At 54.8% G+C, this 17708-nt stretch overlaps 1 protein-coding gene and 1 long non-coding RNA gene across 2 annotated transcripts in view; one reads left to right on the forward strand and one right to left on the reverse strand.

Annotated features, from left to right (window-relative positions):
• Positions 1 to 17708, forward strand: part of mybbp1a (MYB binding protein (P160) 1a) — a 126492-nt gene that overhangs the window by 29811 nt on the left and 78973 nt on the right. Inside the window, exons 9-12 of the mRNA XM_087977546.1 lie at positions 1226 to 1515; positions 2904 to 3014; positions 3888 to 4013; positions 4229 to 4435. Coding sequence (XP_087833672.1) covers positions 1226 to 1515; positions 2904 to 3014; positions 3888 to 4013; positions 4229 to 4435 — 734 coding nt within the window. The remainder of the gene's footprint in view (positions 1 to 1225; positions 1516 to 2903; positions 3015 to 3887; positions 4014 to 4228; positions 4436 to 17708) is intronic.
• The window catches only part of LOC148141925 (uncharacterized), a 52698-nt gene that overhangs the window by 12424 nt on the left and 22566 nt on the right, over positions 1 to 17708 (reverse strand). The window lies entirely within an intron of this gene.

Raw genomic sequence — 17708 nt, forward strand, 5'->3', positions numbered from 1 at the left:
GCAAAACCTCACCTATCTAGATGGTTGCAGCTGGTCTCACAATAAAATCGTCTGGGCTAAACTGGTTGACCTTTGAATTGAATGCAGGAAGTCATCTCCATTTTGTGGCTGTGTGGAGACCTATATTAACTGAACTTGTGGTTTACTGTCAACTGCCAACTGTCCTGTGCGCTGCATTAAACTTTTCATTGTAGTTTTACTTATTAACTGCACTAAGCACCTTGAATAGTTGTAGAAGTAAGTACAAAGCAATTCCAGAGTTCTGTGGTCCAGTTAGATATAAGAAATTTAAAAAAAATTAAAGAGCACCAGAGTTGACAAACTATCTCCGCTTAAGACCCGAAGTTTCAGGTTTCTTTTCTGATCAACCAAAGTTTCAGCTGTACAATCTTGCCCAAAGAAATTATTCCAGTTTCTGCTGTGGTGTGTAGGTGGAATAGAGTGTATTAGTGACCAAAGCAGCTCTGCAGTGATATGCCCCATGCGGTTTCTCATAGAATCCCTAGTATGGAAGCAGGCAATTTGGCCCATCAAGTCTACACTGACGTTCTGTCCACCCAATTCCTGTAACCCTGCGTTTCCCATGGCTAATCCATTAGCTGCACATCTTTGGACTGGGGGAGGAAAATGGAGCACCATGCAGAATTGGGGACAGTATGCAAATTCCATGCAGAGGGATGCTGGAATCGAACCCAGGTCCCTGGCGCTGTGAGACACCAGTGCTAACCACTGAACTACCACACTGTCCTCTTCAGTTCTTCTAAAAATAAACTACTACCTCTGCCATGCCAGATTACTCACCTGACGTTCTGACGTGGATGTACTGAGATTTTTTCCAATTAATTATTGAGTGTCCAAAACCACTGTCATCAGGCTCCACCACAACTTTATTCCCCTGGCCACAACCTGGCCTTAACTCAGGCTGAGCAGCCCAACTGACCCTAGGTTAAGCTGCTGACTATGCATCCTTGCTACTATTAAGCCAGTCCACTTTTATATCTGCGGTATTAGCTGGATCACCCTTAGTCACTATGTCTAAGACATCATCTCAATATATTCATGATTACACTGCGGTCGTGGGGCATGTTTCTACACCAGAAGTGGCTCTATAGATGGATTATCTTTGATGTGTCCATATTTTGTTCTGTGGAAAGTAATGCAGCATTGTGCCAAGTGAGCCTCTGGTTGAGGATCAGATCATTTAACTGCAACATTTCTCTTTCAGGCGTCAAACAGGTTCAGTTTTGCACCAGAAATGGAGACCTACATTAACTCCTTTCTTGAAGGAATCCAAGATGCTGAGAAACAGTTCACAGTTATTACGAAGTTCTCCTGCCTCACTAACAAAGGTTACCCTGTGATTTCTAGCCACTGGAACGTGATCCATCACCTACAGCCCTCTGTTTTATTGAACTATGTCAGTTGGCTAAAAAATATGTTCATCAATCCAGACCTTGAAGCTTGCATGGATTTCAGCACCAAACGACAGAAGGAGGACAAGCAACAACCTGACCTGTAAGTTGTGTAAGTGTTCAATGGAGCACCCCATGATTCCGCATTTAAGCAGGAGATAGCACAAGATGACTAGAGAGCCAAACTTGCTATGGCAAGCAAGCCTGTGACCTTCTCAGCTTGGATCATTCAAGAAGCTTAATTCTCTCCTCCCAGCCATTCAAATCGCTGAGATCACAGCACTTATCTAATTCCGGCCTCTTCACCATATCCAGGTTCAGCCGTACTGTCAGTTGCTAGTCCCCAAATGGGATGACCAGCTTTTGGTTGAGGAAATAAGAAACCACTTGGACAGGCCATGGGAGGGAGGCTGGAGTGTAGGGGATGGGATTGTTGTCGAGACCCCAGGATTAAACCACCAACGAGTGCATTCTGCATGTGCGTGAATATCAAAGATAAATTGAAGAGAGTCGGATTAAGTGATCTGGCAATTGTGCTGTCAACATGGTCATTTAGAACCAAAGATGTCCTTTGTATGTCTGAATTATTAAAGTTTCAGTCTCCCTGCAGTATGTAACTGTGTCAAAACTGATGAATGATGCCAAAAAATCAGAATGGAGGAGTCAGAATTCCTAACTGAGATAAAATTTGAGTGTCTGGTTCAAAAGTAAGAACCCCTGCTTTTCTCCAATGTTGCTAAAAGCAAAACCAGTTAGCTACGCTGGCCCCAAGCTCCTAAATGCCAATCCTACGACTCGCCACTGCTCTCCATTGTTCCTTGCTTTCCTCTGTCAAGGCACACCTTAAGGCAGGATGTTCCCAATGTGCGGTTCAGGAACCCAAGGCACACAGCCTTTCTCCCACCCCACTGCTCCCTCCTCTCATTTGGGGGTTGAGACAGATTTCAAGTCTCGAAATAAAGTCACAGGGGTAACGAAACAGGAATTGCTGGAAAAGCTCAGCAGGTCTGGCAGAATCTGTGTAGAGAAATCAGACTTAACGTATTCCATAAGACTATGGAGACCAAGTCTTTGTATATTTAACAAAGAAATGCATTTTGCATTACTAAGTGCATCACAGGGTATGGGGAGATCTCAAGAGTGTGACGTTAAAGTTGCTGTTCAGTCATAATCATATTGACTGACAGGAGCAGGCTTGATAGGCTGAATGCCCTGCTGCTATTTCCAGAGTATGGTGCATCTTGGGGAATGGGGAGAGCATGGGAATAAGGCATTGAGATAGAGGATTTTGTTGGAATTTGGAGTGGGCTTGATGGACTGAATGCCCTACGTTTGCTGCTAATTTCCACATATCTGTGATTGCTTACCCACTCCCACCGCCGGCTGCATTCTGGGTCTGTTGTCTATCTGTCTGACAGGTGGGTAAGAAAAAAAGAGTTGGTAAGTCATGCTTAAACTGCTTGTATTGACTATGCCTCTGATATTTTACAGAATGCAACACTCAGTGACAAGGCTACAAATGTGGATGGTTGCAAGGCTAACCTCAATTGTGTCTGATAATAAAGTGAAGAAAGAAGAGGACCTGGTTATGGACATTACCAGGTCAGAAGGAAATGCATGAGGCTGTACATAATGGAGCTTTTCAGGACTTGCCCACTGTAAATTTCACCACCTCAATTTCAACTTAATTCATTCCCAAGAGATTGTTGTGGCCATGAATAGGCAAGGAGCAGCAGGTCAAGTGCCAAGTTGGTCTGATATTCTGTATCTGATGTGTTCTGTGTTCTGTCTTATTTGGTGAGGGGGAGATAGCTGAACCTCTGTCCATGCTGCTTCTCAATTGGCGAGATGTGAACCTTTCTTTTACTAAACTATTAAAGGTATTTAGGTCTGAGCAGTTATTGTGGCTGGGAAACAAAACTAACTATGTGGAAAGACTATTTCCACCAAAGAAATACATGGAGGAAAGGCCTCGCTGCTGCAAGGTTCACTTAGTAGCAGTTGCTTCCAGTGATGATATTCATAGTGCTCCCGAATGGAGTGACTATACTAGCCCAGGTGTTTAGAGAAACTACCTTCCTTCCTTATCTGGGGCTTGGGGTCTTTGCTATTTCAGTGCAGTTCACTCACTGAAGTCTAGGAGGTGCATAATCTATCCTCTGTGTTTTCTCCCACTCTTTCATCTGTGCACTTTTGTTTGCTGTCCACTTCCTTCTGCATATGCCCTAGTTTGCACAGTCTTGTTTCTCTTGCCTTTGTGCCATCTCATTCTCCTTGTGTACAACCTTTTAAAAGACTTTTGAGGTATGTGAAGAGGAAACATTCAGAGGCTATGGGTCAAATGCAGGCAAGTGGGTCTACTTTAGTTTGGGAAATTTGGTCAGCATGAACTAGTTGGATGAAAGAGTCTTTTTCCATGTTGTATGATTCTGTGTTTGGAACTAAACTAATACCTTTAAATCTTTTTGGATCCAGGTTCATTTTCTTCCACGCCTTTTTTGTAACTGAACAACAAACACTTGATATCCCAGAGACTGAGCTGACACCATCCATTCCTCTGAGCCTATCTACCCAGAATACAATTGCAAATTCTTTCTTTAGGTAAGGTTTTAGGGACTTTGACTGTACCATGCATCAAAAACAAATGCAGTTTTATCTTCTTTTTATTTCAAGATTTCCTGAGAGCTTAAAATTAATATACCTTTAGGAGGAGGTTGCTTCCCACCTCTTCCTCCACATCACTCATGGCACATTGTTTAATATCCACAGTTACACATTTTGCATATTTAAGGTGTGTATGTTTTTGATGTCCCTAGTCTGTTGAACCATCTGAATACTCTACCTCTGCTGGGCAACTCCACCAAATCAATTGACCGCAATGAAAAACGCACGCTAGGATTTAAAGCAGATGGAAAATTGTGGATCGACTCTGTTGTTTGTTACGCCGATTCCCTGCTGTCAAAGACTAACTCAATCAGACTTATCCGACCCTTTACACAAGAGCAGAGAGAAGCCTGGAGCCGGTATGTAACCCAAACCTAATTAAGTTGAACCATAGGAAGCCATTTATCGGGGCCTATCCCTCTGCCTTTTAGTGCAGTTATTCCTGAATACTGTCTTAAGCAGCTGCCCTGGATGTATATCCTTCAAGGTAGTAAAACTCTGCCAATAATACACACTCTGGTGCCTGGATTGTTCATAGATAGGAATGCTACTTGCGCAGTTAAAGCAGATGATGTGATCATTTATTTCCTTACTGTTAGTAGGAACTTGGTGTGCACAAAATTGACTGCATTTCCTTCATTGTGCTAGTGTATACCCTATTCAAAAAAGATTTAATTAGCCATAAAGCAGTTTGACGTCCTGAAAATGAAAGTGCTATTCAATGCAAATCCTTTTTTAATGTTTCCATTTACAGCAGAATATATTAGATATCCAAAGAATGATATAGTTTATTACCCCATTAATGTTTGTGACAGTTCCTGAGCTGTTACAGTTATAGCTTGGTCAAGCAGTAACAGTACACAAACCTAACAGACATTGAGCATACAGAGATCTTAAAAAAAAGATTGTCAATCTGTTTCGAGTGAAATTGGTTGAGGGATGTACATTCACAAGATGGAGGAGAATTCCCCTGCCCAGTTATGGTTCTCTTTGTGATCTTCTGTGCCCAAATGAAAGTGCAAACCAAAAAGGTGGTGCTTCTGACCTGGCAACAATGCCTCAGTCCTGCAATACGGTGCCAGTCTCATCATGTGATGATGTAATCTGAAATCAGGGGGAGGTAGCTTTTCTCTTAGTCTGAGAATGGCAGGTATGAAGAAGGGAATCTTCAGTAAAGGCAATTGTAATAAATAATACTGTAGGTTCAGGGAGAGAAAGGTGCTGAAGCTGGTATTGACGAATTTGATCAAAACCTGGAATGGCTTTCCCCATGGATGGAAGACTATCTGATGCCTTCAGAAAATAATTATATATGAAAGTTTAAAGCAAGAGAATTTGAGTATTGGAGTAATGCTGTCTTGCTGCAGTCATACAGGACCTTGCTAAGGTCACACAAAGAACAAAGAAAATTTACAGCCCAGGAGCAGGCCCTTCGCCCCTCCAAGCCTGAGCTGATCCAAATGTACTGTCTAAACCTGTCGGTCAATTCCTAAGCATCTGTATCTCTCTGCTCCCCACCTATTGGTGCATCTATCGCATCTTAAATGAACCTACCGTGCCTGCCTCTACCACCTCTGATGGCAACACGTTCCAGGCACCCACCACCCTCTGTGTAAAGTACTTGCTGCGTGTATCCCCCTTAAACTTTCCACCTCTCACCTTGAAAGCATGACCTCTCGTTATTGAATCCTTCACCCTGGGAAAAAGCTTGACTCTATCCACGCTGTCTATACCCTTCATGATTTTGTAAACCTCAATCAGGTCCCCCTCTCAATCTCCTTTTTTCGAATGAAAATAAACCTAACCTATTCAACTTCCCTTTGTAGCTAGCACCTTCCATACCAGACAACATACCAGGTAAACCTTCTCTGCACCCTCTCCAAAGCGTCCACACCCTTTTGGTAATGTGGCGACCAGAATTGTACACACTATTCCAAATGCGGCCGAACCAACGTCCTGTACAATTTCAACATGACTTGCCAGCTTTTATACTCACTATCCCGTCCAATGAAGGCAAGCATACTATATGCCTTCTTGACCACTCTATCCACCTGTGCAACAACCTTCAGGGTACAATGGACCTGCACTCCCAGATCTCTCTGCTCATCAACTTTTCCCAAGGCTCTTCCCTTCATTGTATAATTCACTCTAGAATTAATCTTGCCTAATTGCATCACCTCACATTCGTCTGGTTGAAATCCATCTGCCACTTTTCCGCCCAACTCTCCAGTCTTATCAATATCCTCCTGTATTCTTTGACAGTCCCTTATGTTTTCTGCTACTCCACCAATCTTCATGTCATCTGCAAACTTGCTGATCAGACCAACAGTGCCCTCTTCCAGATCATTTATGTATATCACAAACAACAGTGACCCCAACACTGACCCCTGTGGAACACCACTGGTCACCTTTCTCCATTTCAAGAAACTCCCTTCAACTACTACTCTCTGTCTCCTGTTGCTCAACCAGTTCTTTATCCACCTACCTAGAACACCCTGTACACCATGTGACTTCACTTTCTCCATTAGTCTATCGTGGGAAATCTTATCAAAGGCCTTACTAAAGTCCATGTATATGACATCAACGGCCCTTCCTTCATCTATCAACTTGGTCACTTCCTCGAAGAACTCTTATTAAGTTGGTGCACGATCTCCCCCGCACAAAACTGTGTTGCCTATCACTGATAAGCCCATTCTTTTCTAAATATAAATAGATCCTATCCTTCAGTACCCTCTCCAGCAACTTTCCTACCACCGATGTTAGGCTCACTGGTCTGTAGTTACCCGGAATTTCCCTACTACCCTTTTTGTACAGGGGGACAACATGAGCAACCTTCCAGTCCTCCTGCACCTCACGTGTGTTTAAGGATGCCACAAAGATATCTGTCAGGGCCCCAGCTATTTTCTCTCTCGCCTCCCTCAGCAACCTGAGATAAATCCCATCCGGTCCTGGGGATTTGTCCACCTTAATAACCTGTAGCCCACCAAACACCTCTTCCCTGCTTATGTCAACGTGATCTAGACTAATCAAACTTCTATCTCTAATCTCAACATTCATCATGTTCCTCTCCTCAGTGAACACTGATGCCAAGTAATCATTCAGAATCTCGCCCATTCTCTCAGATTCGACACACAGCCTTCCTTCATTATCCTTTAATGGACCAATCCTTTCTCTAGTTACCCAGTTGCTTTTTATATAAGAATAAAATGCTTTTGGATTCTCCTTAATTCTGCTTGCTAAAGCTATTTCATGACCCCTTTTAGCCTGCTTGATTCCTCGTTTAAGACTTGTCCTACTCTTCCAATATTCCTCCAGGGCCTTTTCTGTTCTTAGCTGCCTAGACCTTATGTACGCTTCCCTTTTTCTCTTGTCTAGTTGTATAATTTCTCCTGTCATCCACGGTTCATGAATCTTGCCCTTCTTATTTTTTTGCCTTCAATGGGACATGCCTATTCTGCACTGCCGTTAACCTATCTTTGAAAGACTCCCACATATCAAATGTGAACTTCCCTTCAAATAGCTGTTTCAATCCACATTTCTGAGCTCCTAGCTAATTTTAATATAATTGGCCTTGGCCCAGTTTATTACTCTTCCCTTCGGACCACTCTCATCTTTATCTATGAGTATTCTAAAACTTACAGAATTGTGGTCACTGTTCCCAAAGAAATCCTCCACCGCAACTTCTCCCACTTGTCCTGGCTCGTTCCCCAGTACCAGGTCCAATATGACCCCTTCCCTCGTTGGACTATTGACATACTGCTCTGGAAAACTCTCCTGGACGCTTCTTACAAATTCTATCCCATCCAGACCTCTGACGCTAAGTGTATCACAGTCAATGTTGGGAAAATATAAATCTCCCATCATCACTACCCTATTGCTTCTACATCTTTCCATAATTTGTTTACCTATTTGTTCTTCTGCCTCACGCTCACTGTTGGAAGGTCTGTAATACAACCCCAACAGTGTAACCGCACCCTTCTTATTTCTCAGCTCCACCCATAATGCCTCACTACCCACGACCTCCATAGTGTCCTCCTTTAGCACAGCTGTGATATCATCCCTGACCAGCAATTGCGGAACTCGCCCCCCCCTTTTTACCTCCCTCCCAGTCCTGTCTAATGTGTCTATCTCCTGGAACATTTAGTTGCCAGTCATCATGCCCTTCCTTCAACCAAGTCTCTGTGATTGCAATAACGTCATACTCCCAGGCACCAATCCAAGCCCTCAGCTCATCTGCCTTATACACTATACTACTTGCATTAAAGTAGATGTATTTCAGGCCACCAGTTCTTTTGCGCTTATCCGCTCTCTGCCTACTCTTTCCTTTTTATTAATGCTACCTTCATGATTCTTACAGTCTCTAGTCTCCACCTCGCTGCCTACTTGTTTTCTCTTCTGGTTCCCAGTCCCACAACTTGAGTATTGTGTGCAGTTTAGATCTCCTCGTCTAAAGAAGGACATTCTTGCTATTGAGGGATTCACCAGACTGATTCATGGGATGGCAGGACTAACATATGAGGAAAGACTGAATTGACTGGGCTTGTGTTCGCTGGAATTTAGAAGAACTGGGGGGAGAGGTCTCACAGAACAATATAAAATCCTGATGGGACTGGTCAGGCTAAACGCGGGAAGAATGTTGTCAATGTTGGAGAAGTCCAGAACAAGGGGTCACAATCTAAGAATAAGAGGTAAGCCATCCAGGACGGAGAGGAGGAAGATTTCTTCACTCAGAGTAGTGAACCTGTAGAATTCTCTCCCCCAGGAAGCTGTTGGGGCCAGTTCACTAGATACAGAGGAACCTCGATTACTCCAATGCCAAATATCCGAAAATCGGATTATCCAAAGGAGATCTCAAGGTTACGACAGAAATATTACATCAAAGACGTGTGTCCAACACTGAGTGAGCCTTTTGTTTACAGTAATTAAAAGACTGAGAACAGTCCTAGACTTATGGGAGTGCTGGCACTGTCTCTAAATGACCTCCCACCCCTTCTCTCCCTCCCCACACTTTCCCTGGAGTTCTACACACGTGTGTACCCCAAACTCCCCTTCCCCAGATAATCTCTAACATTGTCCTGTAAAGGGCAAAGATGGAACCTGTCAAAAGGTTGAACGGGGTTGGGGGCGAGCGGGGAGCGGTGTTAGACGGAAATGGGGACGAGGGGAAGGTCAGTGTTGGACAATGTTTTAAGGGTGGTGTTGGACGGGGTTTTGGGGGGCGGGGGCAGTGTTGGATGGGGTTTGGGGGGGCGGGGTGATGTTGGACGAGGTTTGGGGGGCGGGGCAATGTTGGACGAGGTTTGGGGGGCGGGGCGATGTTGGGTGGGGTTTGGGGGCGGGGCGATGTTGGGTGGGGTTTGGAGGGCGATGTTGGACGGGGTTTGGGGGGCGTTGGGGTTTGGGGGCATTGTTGGACGAGGTTTGGGGGGGCGATGTTAGGCAATGTTTGGGGAGTGGGGGAGGTGTTGGACGGGGTTTGGGGGGGCGTTGTTGGACAGGGTTTGGGGGGGCGTTGTTGGACGGGGTTTGGGGGGTGGGGGAGGTGTTGGACGGGGTTTGGGGGGCGATTATTGGATGGGGTTTGGGGGACGGGGCAGTGTTGGACGGGGTTGGGGAGAACGTTGTTGGACGGGGTTTGGGGGGGGCGATGTTGGACGGGGTTTAGGGGGGGCGATGTTGGACGGGGTTTAGGGGGGGCGATGTTGGACGGGGTTTGGGGGGGCGATGTTGGACGGGGTTTAGGGGGGGCGATGTTGGACGGGGTTTAGGGGGGGCGATGTTGGACGGGGTTTAGGGGGGGCGATGTTGGACGGGGTTTAGGGGGGGCGATGTTGGACGGGGTTTAGGGGGGGCGATGTTGGACGGGGTTTAGGGGGGGCGATGTTGGACGGGGTTTGGGGGGGCGTTGTTGGACGGGGTTTGGGGGGGTGTTGTTGGACGGGGTTTGGGGGGGCGTTGTTGGACGGGGTTTGGGGGGGCGTTGTTGGACGGGGTTTGGGGGGTGGGGGAGGTGTTGGACGGGGTTTGGGGGGCGATTATTGGATGGGGTTTGGGGGACGGGGCAGTGTTGGACGGGGTTGGGGAGAACGTTGTTGGACGGGGTTTGGGGGGAGCGATGTTGGACGGGGTTTGGGGGGGCGTTATTGGACGGGGTTTGGGGGGGCGTTGTTGGACGGGGTTTGGGGGGGCGTTGTTGGACGGGGTTTGGGGGGGCGTTGTTGGACGGGGTTTGGGGGGGCGTTGTTGGACGGGGTTTGGGGGGGCGTTGTTGGACGGGGTTTGGGGGGGCGTTGTTGGACGGGGTTTGGGGGGTGGGGGAGGTGTTGGACGGGGTTTGGGGGGCGATTATTGGATGGGGTTTGGGGGACGGGGCAGTGTTGGACGGGGTTGGGGAGAACGTTGTTGGACGGGGTTTGGGGGGGGCGATGTTGGACGGGGTTTAGGGGGGGGCGATGTTGGACGGGGTTTAGGGGGGGGCGATGTTGGACGGGGTTTAGGGGGGGCGATGTTGGACGGGGTTTAGGGGGGGCGATGTTGGACGGGGTTTAGGGGGGGCGATGTTGGACGGGGTTTTGGGGGGGCGATGTTGGACGGGGTTTTGGGGGGGCGATGTTGGACGGGGTTTAGGGGGGGCGATGTTGGACGGGGTTTAGGGGGGGCGATGTTGGACGGGGTTTGGGGGGGCGTTGTTGGACGGGGTTTGGGGGGGCGTTGTTGGACGGGGTTTGGGGGGGTGTTGTTGGACGGGGTTTGGGGGGTCGTTGTTGGACGGGGTTTGGGGGGGCGTTGTTGGACGGGGTTTGGTGGAGGGCGTTGTTGGGCGGGGTTTGGGGGGGCGTTGTTGGGCGGGGTTTGGTGGGGGGTGTTGTTGGACGGGGTTTGGGGGGGGCGTTGTTGGACGGGGTTTGGTGGGGGGTGTTGTTGGACGGGGTTTGGGGGGGGCGTTGTTGGACGGGGTTTGGGGGGGGCGTTGTTGGACGGGGTTTGGCGGGGCGTGTTTGGGGGGGGCATTGTTGGACGGGGTTTTGGGGGGGGCGTTGTTGGACGGAGTTTGGGGGGGGCGTTGTTGGACGGAGTTTGGGGGGGGCGTTGTTGGACGGAGTTTGGGGGGGCGTTGTTGGACGGGGTTTGGGGGGGCGTTGTTGGACGGGGTTTGGGGGGGCGTTGTTGGACGGGGTTTGGGGGGCGTTGGACGGGGTTTGGGGGGGCGTTGTTGGACGGGGTTTGGGGGGGCGTTGTTGGACGGGGTTTGGTGGGGGGCGTTGTTGGACGGGGTTTGGTGGGGGGCGTTGTTGGACGGGGTTTGGTGGGGGGCGTTGTTGGACGGGGTTTGGTGGGGGGCGTTGTTGGACGGGGTGTGGGGGGTGTTGTTGGACGGGGTGTGGGGGGTGTTGTTGGACTGGGTGTGGGGGGTGTTGTTGGACGGGGTGTGGGGGGTGTTGTTGGACGGGGTGTGGGGGGTGTTGTTGGACGGGGTTTGGGGGGGCGTTGTTGGACGGGGTTTGGGGGGGCGTTGTTGGACGGGGTTTGGGGGGGCGTGTTTGGGGGGGGGCATTGTTGGACGGGGTTTGGGGGGGGCGTTGTTGGACGGGGTTTGGGGGGGGCGTTGTTGGACGGGGTTTGGGGGGGGCGTTGTTGGACGGGGTTTGGGGGGGGCGTTGTTGGACGGGGTTTGGGGGGGGCGTTGTTGGACGGGGTTTGGGGGGGGCGTTGTTGGACGGGGTTTGGGGGGGGCGTTGTTGGACGGGGTTTGGGGGGGGCGTTGGTGGACGGGGTTTGGGGGGGGCGTTGTTGGACGGGGTTTGGGGGGGGCGTTGGTGGACGGGGTTTGGGGGGGGCGTTGTTGGACGGGGTTTGGGGGGGGCGTTGTTGGACGGGGTTTGGGGGGGGCGTTGTTGGACGGGGTTTGGGGGGGGCGTTGTTGGACGGGGTTTGGGGGGGGCGTTGTTGGACGGGGTTTGGGGGGGGCGTTGTTGGACGGGGTTTGGGGGGGGCGTTGTTGGACGGGGTTTGGGGGGGGCGTTGTTGGACGGGGTTTGGGGGGGGCGTTGTTGGACGGGGTTTGGGGGGGGGCGTTGTTGGAGGGGGGGGCATTGTTGGACGGGGTTTTGGGGGGGGCATTGTTGGACGGGGTTTTGGGGGGGGCGTTGTTGGACGGGGTTTTGGGGGGGGCGTTGTTGGACGGGGTTTTGGGGGGGGCGTTGTTGGACGGGGTTTGGGGGGGGCGTTGTTGGACGGGGTTTGGGGGGGGCGTTGTTGGACGGGGTTTGGGGGGGGCGTTGTTGGACGGGGTTTGGGGGGGGCGTTGTTGGACGGGGTTTGTGGGGGGGGCGTTGTTGGACGGGGTTTTGGGGGGGGCGTTGTTGGACGGGTTTTGGGGGGGGCGTTGTTGGACGGGGTTTGGGGGGGCGTGTTTGGGGGGGGGCATTGTTGGACGGGGTTTTGGGGGGGGCGTTGTTGGACGGAGTTTGGGGGGGGCGTTGTTGGGCGGGGTTTGGCGGGGCGTGTTTGGGGGGGGCATTGTTGGACGGGGTTTTGGGGGGGCGTTGTTGGACGGAGTTTGGGGGGGGGCGTTGTTGGACGGAGTTTGGGGGGGGGCGTTGTTGGACGGGGTTTGGTGGGGGGCGTTGTTGGACGGGGTTTGGGGGGGGCGTTGTTGGACGGGGTTTGGTGGGGGGCGTTGTTGGACGGGGTTTGGTGGGGGGCGTTGTTGGACGGGGTTTTGGGGGGGCGTTGTTGGACGGGGTTTGGGGGGGCGTTGTTGGACGGGGTTTGGGGGGGCGTGTTTGGGGGGGGGCATTGTTGGACGGGGTTTGGGGGGGGCGTTGTTGGACGGGGTTTGGGGGGGGCGTTGTTGGACGGGGTTTGGGGGGGGCGTTGTTGGACGGGGTTTGGGGGGGGCGTTGTTGGACGGGGTTTGGGGGGGGCGTTGTTGGACGGGGTTTGGGGGGGCGTTGTTGGACGGGGTTTGGGGGGGGCGTTGTTGGACGGGGTTTGCGGGGGGCGTTGTTGGACGGGGTTTGGGGGGGGCGTTGTTGGACGGGGTTTGGGGGGGGCGTTGTTGGAGGGGGGGGCATTGTTGGACGGGGTTTTGGGGGGGGCGTTGTTGGACGGGGTTTGGGGGGGCGTGTTTGGGGGGGGGGGGCATTGTTGGACGGGGTTTTGGGGGGGCGTTGTTGGACGGGTTTTGGGGGGGGCGTTGTTGGACGGGGTTTGGGGGGGCGTGTTTGGGGGGGAGGCATTGTTGGACGGGGTTTTGGGGGGGGCGTTGTTGGACAGGGTTTTGGGGGGGGCGTTGTTGGACGGAGTTTGGGGGGGGGCGTTGTTGGGCGGGGTTTGGCGGGGCGTGTTTGGGGGGGGCATTGTTGGACGGGGTTTGGGGGGGGCGTTGTTGGACGGGGTTTGGGGGGGGCGTTGTTGGACGGGGTTTGGGGGGGGCGTTGTTGGAGGGGGGGGCATTGTTGGACGGGGTTTTGGGGGGGGCGTTGTTGGACGGGGTTTTGGGGGGGGCGTTGTTGGACGGGGTTTTGGGGGGGACGTTGTTGGACGGGGTTTGGGGGGGGCGTTGTTGGACGGGGTTTGGGGGGGGCGTTGTTGGACGGGGTTTGGGGGGGGCGTTGTTGGACGGGGTTTGGGGGGGGCGTTGTTGGACGGGGTTTGGGGGGGGCGTTGTTGGACGGGGTTTGGGGGGGGGCATTGTTGGACGGGGTTTTGGGGGGGGCGTTGTTGGACGGGTTTTGGTGGGGTGTTGTTGGACGGGGTTTGGGGGGGCGTGTTTGGGGGGGGGGCATTGTTGGACGGGGTTTTGGGGGGGGCGTTGTTGGACAGGGTTTTGGGGGGGGCGTTGTTGGACGGAGTTTGGGGGGGGGCGTTGTTGGGCGGGGTTTGGCGGGGCGTGTTTGGGGGGGGCATTGTTGGACGGGGTTTTGGGGGGGGCGTTGTTGGACGGAGTTTGGGGGGGGGCGTTGTTGGACGGAGTTTGGGGGGGGCGTTGATGGACGGGGTTTGGTGGGCGTTGTTGGACGGGGTTTGGTGGGGGGCGTTGTTGGACGGGGTTTGGTGGGGGGCGTTGTTGGACGGGGTTTGGTGGGGGCGTTGTTGGACGGGGTTTGGGGGGGGCGTTGTTGGAGGGGGGGGCATTGTTGGACGGGGTTTTGGGGGGGGCGTTGTTGGACGGGGTTTGGGGGGGGGGCATTGTTGGACGGGGTTTTGGGGGGGGCGTTGTTGGACGGGTTTTGGGGGGGGCGTTGTTGGACGGGGTTTGGGGGGGGCGTGTTTGGGGGGGGGGCATTGTTGGACGGGGTTTTGGGGGGGGCGTTGTTGGACAGGGTTTTGGGGGGGGCGTTGTTGGACGGAGTTTGGGGGGGGGCGTTGTTGGGCGGGGTTTGGCGGGGCGTGTTTGGGGGGGGGCATTGTTGGACGGGGTTTGGGGGGGGCGTTGTTGGACGGGGTTTGGGGGGGGCGTTGTTGGACGGGGTTTGGGGGGGCGTTGTTGGAGGGGGGGGCATTGTTGGACGGGGTTTTGGGGGGGGCGTTGTTGGACGGGGTTTTGGGGGGGGCGTTGTTGGACGGGGTTTTGGGGGGGGCGTTGTTGGACGGGGTTTGGGGGGGGCGTTGTTGGACGGGGTTTGGGGGGGGCGTTGTTGGACGGGGTTTGGGGGGGGCGTTGTTGGACGGGGTTTGGGGGGGCGTTGTTGGACGGGGTTTGGGGGGGGCGTTGTTGGACGGGGTTTGGGGGGGGCGTTGTTGGACGGGGTTTGGGGGGGGGGCATTGTTGGACGGGGTTTGGGGGGGGGGCATTGTTGGACGGGGTTTTGGGGGGGGCGTTGTTGGACGGGTTTTGGGGGGGGCGTTGTTGGACGGGGTTTGGGGGGGCGTGTTTGGGGGGGGGGCATTGTTGGACGGGGTTTTGGGGGGGGCGTTGTTGGACAGGGTTTTGGGGGGGGCGTTGTTGGACGGAGTTTGGGGGGGCGTTCTTGGGCGGGGTTTGGCGGGGCGTGTTTGGGGGGGGGCATTGTTGGACGGGGTTTTGGGGGGGGCGTTGTTGGACGGAGTTTGGGGGGGGGCGTTGTTGGACGGAGTTTGGGGGGGGGCGTTGTTGGACGGGGTTTGGTGGGGGGCGTTGTTGGACGGGGTTTGGGGGGGGCGTTGTTGGACGGGGTTTGGTGGGGGGCATTGTTGGACGGGGTTTGGTGGGGGGCGTTTTTGGACGGGGTTTTGGGGGGGCGTTGTTGGACGGGGTTTGGGGGGGCGTTGTTGGACGGGGTTTGGGGGGGCGTGTTTGGGGGGGGGCATTGTTGGACGGGGTTTGGGGGGGGCGTTGTTGGACGGGGTTTGGGGGGGGCGTTGTTGGACGGGGTTTGGGGGGGGCGTTGTTGGACGGGGTTTGGGGGGGGCGTTGTTGGACGGGGTTTGGGGGGGGCGTTGTTGGACGGGGTTTGCGGGGGGCGTTGTTGGACGGGGTTTGGGGGGGGCGTTGTTGGACGGGGTTTGGGGGGGGCGTTGTTGGACGGGGTTTGGGGGGGGCGTTGTTGGAGGGGGGGGGCATTGTTGGACGGGGTTTTGGGGGGGGCGTTGTTGGACGGGGTTTGGGGGGGCGTGTTTGGGGGGGGGGGCATTGTTGGACGGGGTTTTGGGGGGGCGTTGTTGGACGGGTTTTGGGGGGGGCGTTGTTGGACGGGGTTTTGGGGGGGGCGTTGTTGGACGGGTTTTGGGGGGGGTGTTGTTGGACGGGGTTTGGGGGGGCGTGTTTGGGGGTGGGGCATTGTTGGACGGGGTTTTGGGGGGGGCGTTGTTGGACAGGGTTTTGGGGGGGGCGTTGTTGGACGGAGTTTGGGGGGGGGCGTTGTTGGGCGGGGTTTGGCGGGGCGTGTTTGGGGGGGGCATTGTTGGACGGGGTTTTGGGGGGGCGTTGTTGGAGGGGGGGGCATTGTTGGACGGGGTTTTGGGGGGGGCGTTGTTGGACGGGGTTTGGGGGGGGGGCATTGTTGGACGGGGTTTTGGGGGGGGCGTTGTTGGACGGAGTTTGGGGGGGCGTTGTTGGACGGGGTTTGGTGGGGGGCGTTGTTGGACGGGGTTTGGTGGGGGGCGTTGTTGGACGGGGTTTGGTGGGGGGCGTTGTTGGACGGGGTTTGGGGGGGGCGTTGTTGGACGGGGTTTGGGGGGGGCGTTGTTGGACAGGGTTTGGGGGGGCGTGTTTGGGGGGGGGCATTGTTGGACGGGGTTTTGGGGGGGGCGTTGTTGGACGGGGTTTGGGGGGGGCGTTGTTGGACGGGGTTTGGGGGGGGCGTTGTTGGACGGGGTTTGGGGGGGGCGTTGTTGGACGGGGTTTGGGGGGGGCGTTGTTGGACGGGGTTTGGGGGGGCGTTGTTGGACGGGGTTTGGGGGGGGCGTTGTTGGACGGGGTTTGGGGGGCGTTGTTGGACGGGGTTTGGGGGGGCGTTGTTGGACGGGGTTTGGGGGGGCGTGTTTGGGGGGGGGGCATTGTTGGACGGGGTTTTGGGGGGGGCGTTGTTGGACGGGTTTTGGGGGGGGGCGTTGTTGGACGGGGTTTGGGGGGGCGTGTTTGGGGGGGGGGCATTGTTGGACGGGGTTTTGGGGGGGCCGTTGTTGGACGGGGTTTTGGGGGGGCCGTTGTTGGACGGGTTTTGGGGGGGCCGTTGTTGGACGGAGTTTGGGGGGGGGGGCGTTGTTGGACGGAGTTTGGGGGGGGCGTTGTTGGACGGAGTTTGGGGGGGGGCATTGTTGGACGGGGTTTTGGGGGGGGCGTTGTTGGACGGAGTTTGGGGGGGGGCGTTGTTGGACGGAGTTTGGGGGGGCGTTGTTGGACGGGGTTTGGGGGGGCGATGTTGGACGGGGTTTGGGGGGGGCGTTGTTGGACGGGGTTTGGGGGGGGCGTTGTTGGACGGGGTTTGGGGGGGGCGTTGTTGGACGGGGTTTGGGGGGGGCGTTGTTGGACGGGGTTTGGGGGGGGCGTTGTTGGACGGGGTTTGGCGGGGCGTGTTTGGGGGGGGGGCATTGTTGGACGGGGTTTTGGGGGGGGCGTTGTTGGACGGAGTTTGGGGGGGGGCGTTGTTGGACGGAGTTTGGGGGGGGCGTTGTTGGACGGAGTTTGGGGGGGGCGTTGTTGGACGGGGTTTGGGGGGGCGATGTTGGACGGGGTTTGGGGGGGGCGTTGTTGGACGGGGTTTGGGGGGCGTTGGACGGGGTTTGGGGGGGCGTTGTTGGACGGGGTTTGGGGGGGCGTTGTTGGACGGGGTTTGGTGGGGGGCGTTGTTGGACGGGGTTTGGTGGGGGGCGTTGTTGGACGGGGTTTGGTGGGGGGCGTTGTTGGACGGGGTTTGGTGGGGGGCGTTGTTGGACGGGGTTTGGTGGGGGGCGTTGTTGGACGGGGTTTGGTGGGGGGCGTTGTTGGACGGGGTTTGGTGGGGGGCGTTGTTGGACGGGGTTTGGTGGGGGGCGTTGTTGGACGGGGTTTGGTGGGGGGCGTTGTTGGACGGGGTGTGGGGGGTGTTGTTGGACGGGGTGTGGGGGGTGTTGTTGGACGGGGTTTGGGGGGGCGTTGTTGGACGGGGTTTGGGGGGGCGTTGTTGGACGGGGTTTGGGGGGGCGTTGTTGGACGGGGTTTGGGGG

This window comes from Chiloscyllium plagiosum, unplaced genomic scaffold (assembly GCF_037043375.1).
Source record: "Chiloscyllium plagiosum isolate Xiang-an unplaced genomic scaffold, Cpla_swu_hap1 HiC_scaffold_31, whole genome shotgun sequence".
Classification (NCBI taxonomy): Eukaryota; Metazoa; Chordata; class Chondrichthyes; order Orectolobiformes; family Hemiscylliidae; genus Chiloscyllium; species Chiloscyllium plagiosum.